General features: G+C 44.5%; 1 protein-coding gene across 1 annotated transcript in view; it reads right to left on the reverse strand.

The window, feature by feature from the left end:
• The window catches only part of Timmdc1 (translocase of inner mitochondrial membrane domain containing 1), a 25,541-nt gene that overhangs the window by 8,508 nt on the left and 12,167 nt on the right, over positions 1-4,866 (reverse strand). Inside the window, exons 3-4 of the mRNA XM_021184967.2 lie at positions 3,843-3,931; positions 2,128-2,195 (exon numbers count right to left, since the gene is read on the reverse strand). Coding sequence (XP_021040626.1) covers positions 2,128-2,195; positions 3,843-3,931 — 157 coding nt within the window. The remainder of the gene's footprint in view (positions 1-2,127; positions 2,196-3,842; positions 3,932-4,866) is intronic.

Consider the following 4,866-nt stretch of genomic DNA (forward strand, 5'->3'; position numbering starts at 1 on the left):
TGTAGCTGTCTTCAGACACTCCAGAAGAGGGAGTCAGATCTCGTTGTGAGCCACCATGTGGTTGCTGGGATTTGAACTCCAGACCTTCGGAAGAGCAGTCGGGTGCCCTTACCCACTGAGCCATCTCACCAGCCCGAGAAACCCTTTCTTAAAGAACAGAAAACAAACACTGTTTTCCACACATTCTGCTACTCTCCAGCCCACACTGCACTCAAGCATGAGGCGGCTGCTGCCCCTGGCTTCCAGTCGCTGAGTTCACAGCTATGAAGATACCGTGCCTGGCTGATGCTTCCCTCTGCTTGCTTAAATCTACAGTTGAGTTCTTTAGCAAATGTTTAATACTTTTGTGAGTGTAAAAATGTACATTTGTGTTTGTGCATGTGTGCACGTTTGTGTGAATGTGTGCATATGTACCACAGCATGTATGTAAAGTTCAAAGGACAACTTCAGATATGGCTCCTCACTCTCAAGAGAGGGTCACTCTGTTGTTTTTCCACCCTAACTGTCCAAGGACTCCCCCGTCTCTACATCCCATCTCCCAGTGGGAATGCTGGAATCACAGACACCTATGCTGTGTATCTAGCTGCCACAAGGGTTCTGAGGATTTGAACTCGGGCCCTTCCATCTGCATGGCAAGTGCTTTGCCCACTGAGTCCTAGCCCTAGTCCTGCAGTGAACTGTTACTTAACTCCCACTGCTGCATTAGCAACACCAGCTACTTTGACTACTGTCTAATTTCATATCTTTATCTATCTGTACGTGACGACTCATTACCATTACACTTTGACATGATTTGATCCTTTGTCACTTCTGTCCAAGAGATAGTTTCCTTCAGTGGCAATTTTCAACCCACACCCCACATCCCATTTTTCCATGTCTTGCTGTTAATACTGTTGAAAATGAACTTTTTATCCTTTTGAGACAAAGGCTCATGTGGGCCAGGCTAGCGCCAAACTCTATGCAGACAAGAATGAGTGTGACTTTGTGATCTTCCTACCTCCATCCCCCAAGTGCTGGATTCTGGGTGTGTGCTGTGAGTTCCAGCTTGAAAGCAGACAGCTCTGGAGTTGAACCCCATCCCTCACATGCTCTGCTTCTCCTGCCTAGATCGAGTCTAAATATTTTCCTGAGGAGCACGGGCACTGATGTCTGCTCTGAGTTTTATGATTTCCATGTCTGCTTCCTGGGAAGAGTCAGTCAACAATTCCTTGTAAGCTGTGACTAAAGTGTCTACCTTTAGCCAACGCATTTGTCCGTGGCTTAGAAAATGACACATGTAAGCTTCAGTTTACTTTATCTTTTCTGGCTTTTACTTTCTGTGCCCAGAAGTTACAAGCAACCAAGGAAGAGTAGCTTTCAGGGCCCGCACTCGTCTTTCCCGAGCACACACAGATCCCTACCATTGCTCTCTCTGGTTCTGTTCTGTTTTTTTTTTTAAAGGTATAGAGTTTTTAGATTCTGCCTAGATTAGCCTTGAACTTGTGGCCCCAAACATCACCAAAGCCTTAAGCTAACTGTGACAGAAGTTCCCGACTGTAACTGTTTTAAACAATTTTCTGGCTACGGCATTTCCTGTGCTCCTCTCTAGAGGGCTCCACGTGCCGGGATAAAAGGCACTCCTGTGCTCCATTTTAAATGGTCTATCACTGCTAGAGGAAAGGGGCTTTAAATAAACCCGAACTCTTGCCATGGGAAAATCTGATCTTCGTACTTCACAGCCCAGCCTCACCTCAAGCTACTTCCCATCCTTGTGCTTGTGCCCTGGTTAGCCCACTGTCCTCCAGTTTGCTCCTTCCCAGTCTGCCGGTGTCAGCTTAAATGATCAGAAAGGTCTCCTCCAACAACACCATCCATGTCACATCCATGTCACACCTACTTGTCACCTTCTGTCACAGGATCTGTTTTTGCCCGGCTTCATGGGCAACATTTAATGAAAGTGGAAGATCCTGTCTGTTTTAATAACCACCAAGGGTCAAATATGAGGCTATTCATAAGTATATTTCATATGAATGTTGAAAAAGATACAGTGTGAAGCCAATCAAAAAAATCTGCAGTTTAGATTCATAAATCCTATATGCTCTAAACATACTTGAAATTAAAATGTGAACAAGAATAAAACCGCCTTACCTCCTGCAATGGCAAAATGGCTCAAGGCGTCTTTATTTCGATACACAGTTAATCCAGTGTTCACTGTGCTGGGGAAGAAGGGAGAAAAAACCATTTCACTCAAAGAACACGCCATCCATTTCCTGGCTGCTACGTTCACTGAAATGAGTTTCAAAATATCCTATTAGAAGAAAGAAGGTAGGGCCCAGAGAGATGGCTCAGTTGTTAAGAGCACTGCATGCTCTTACAGAGGACCTGAGTTCAGATCCCAGCAACCACATGGTGGCTCACAACCATCCGTAATGAGATCTGGCGCCCTCTTCTGGAGTGTCTGACGACAGCTGCAGTGTACTTACATAAATAAATAAACACATCTTTTTAAAAAGGAAGGAAGAAGGCTCAGTGGTAGAGTGCTTCCTTATCATGAAAGTCTGGCACATCACATCACACTAGGCATGGTAGCTCACACCTCTAATCCAAGCATTTGATCTAGAAGCAAGAGGACCAGAAATTCAAACTCAGCCTCACCTACAGGTCAAGCTCAAAGCCAGACTGGGCTACATGAGACTGTCTTTGAAAAAAAACAAAAATGGGGATGGAGAGACGGCTCAGTGGTTAAGAGCACTGGATGATCTTCAAAGGACCCAGGTTCAATTCCCAGCACCCACATAGCGGCTCACAATTGTCTATAACTCCAGTTCCAGGAAATCTGACACAATCACACATAGGATACAGTAGGCAGAATACCAATATGCATAAAATAAAAATAAAATTTAAAAAATAACAAAAATTTTAAAAACAAACACAAAAGCAAACAAACAAAAAACAACCAGAAACAACAGTCCGATGATTTCAATTTCTAGCCCATGTCTAGGCCCCTTCAGCATGTTCTAGTCTAATATGCCTATGAGTTTTTAGGCAAATCTATCGAAGAATGTAACAACAATAAAATTTCCAGGACAAATTATTCATTCAAAACAGCAACTTATAAAGAAGGGCTCTGTACAAATTTTCTTTCTTCAAGACGCTAATTCTATCTTGGGCACGGTGGCACACTGTAATCCCAGGACTTGGGAGTGTAAGGCAAGAAGATTTCAAGTTTGAAGCTAGACTGGGGGCATAGTGAGTTTAAGTTCAGCCTAAGATACATGGCACGTTACCCAGCTCAAAAAAATGAAAAAAAAATCCCTATACCTGATTTTGACCACAAGTTGTAAAGCTCTGTCTGTATATTATTTTATATATTATTATGTACATATTATTATATACATTATTATATATTATATACATACAAGTTATTAAGAGAAAGGCATTAGGGGGCCAGTGACATGGATAAAGGCACCTGCTGCCAAGCCCAACCGAAGTTCAATTCCCCAGGAATTGCATGGTGGAAGGAGAGGACTGTAAGTTGGTCCTGGACTGCCACATGAACAGTATGGTGCAGGTGTGTGCAGACACAGCGCATGCAGGCATGCACTTAAAAGGAAAGGCATTTTGAATATTCTCATGTGAGTGTTCAGTTTCTTAAGACCTCTTGCTCCAAGGATGCACTCCTAAAAGAACACGGGCACGGTGGCACTCATCTGTAATCCCAGGACATGGAAGGCTAAGGCAGCCTGAGGTCAGCATAGACTACACTGAGTTCTAGGTCAGTCTGTGATACAGCAAGACACCTCCACCACCACCACCCGCCACCAAAACACGACAAAGACCGTCTTGTCCAACTGAGAACTTACTTAAATATGGTCACAAAAACTGCAGTTCTCCAACTCCAGCGCCAGCCATACCGGATGAAGCCCCTTGTGGCAGCACGGTGTGCACTTTGCTGAAAACAATTTGTTAAAATGCTGTGAGGTTTCAAGATAACCTGGACATTTTCCTTATTCTAAAACTTCAATAGCGAAATGTCAGCAGCAAATTACTCAGGTACACTGTGGTGTGTGAATGGCTCCCACAGACCCAAGAGTATGAATTGTGGCCATAGGGAGTGGCACTATTAGGAGGTGTGGCCTTGTTGGAAGAAGTTTGTCACTGTGGAGGCAGGCTTTGAAGTCTTAACATGCTCAAGCTACACCTAGTGTGGGACACAGTACAGTCTGCTTCTGCCTGCAGATCAAGATGTGAACCACAAAGTGTGACAACTGACTGCTTTGCGTACCCTACTCCACCCCTGGCCCAGGTCATCCACGACAACTTGAGCATCACTTAAGAACTCAGTTTATTCCCTGCATGGCCCCACTTTGGGAAGCTGTAGCATAATGGCTATGGGGACGACTGCATCTACTAGAGCTACCACAGAAGTTTACTGACAGAGCCTTTCAGGTTCCTGCCCTCAATAAGTCCAGCTGAACCTAACCTGCTGCTTGAAGAAAGCTGCCAAGTAAAACGGCATCAAGAAGGTAGTGAAATAAATATCAGAGCTACCCTAAATGCACACAGAGCTATACCAAATACCAGGTATCTTTCACAGTGATACCCACTCTTCCACCATTGTCACTGCCCTCAACGACCACTTTGTCAAGCTCATTTTCTGATATGACAACCAATTTGGCTAGGTAGCAGAGTGGTGAATCTCATGGTCCACCCAAACTTCAAAAAGTAGGAAGCCCGGCTAGGGCGTGGTGGCGCACGCCTTTAATCCCAGCACTCGGGAGGCAGAGACAGGCAGACTTCTGAGTTCAAGGCCAGCCTGGTCTACAAAGTGAGTTCCAGGACAGTCAGGGCTATACAGAGAAACCCTGTCTTGAAAAACCAAAAAAA

The sequence above is a fragment of the Mus caroli genome, chromosome 16 (assembly GCF_900094665.2).
Source record: "Mus caroli chromosome 16, CAROLI_EIJ_v1.1, whole genome shotgun sequence".
Classification (NCBI taxonomy): Eukaryota; Metazoa; Chordata; class Mammalia; order Rodentia; family Muridae; genus Mus; species Mus caroli.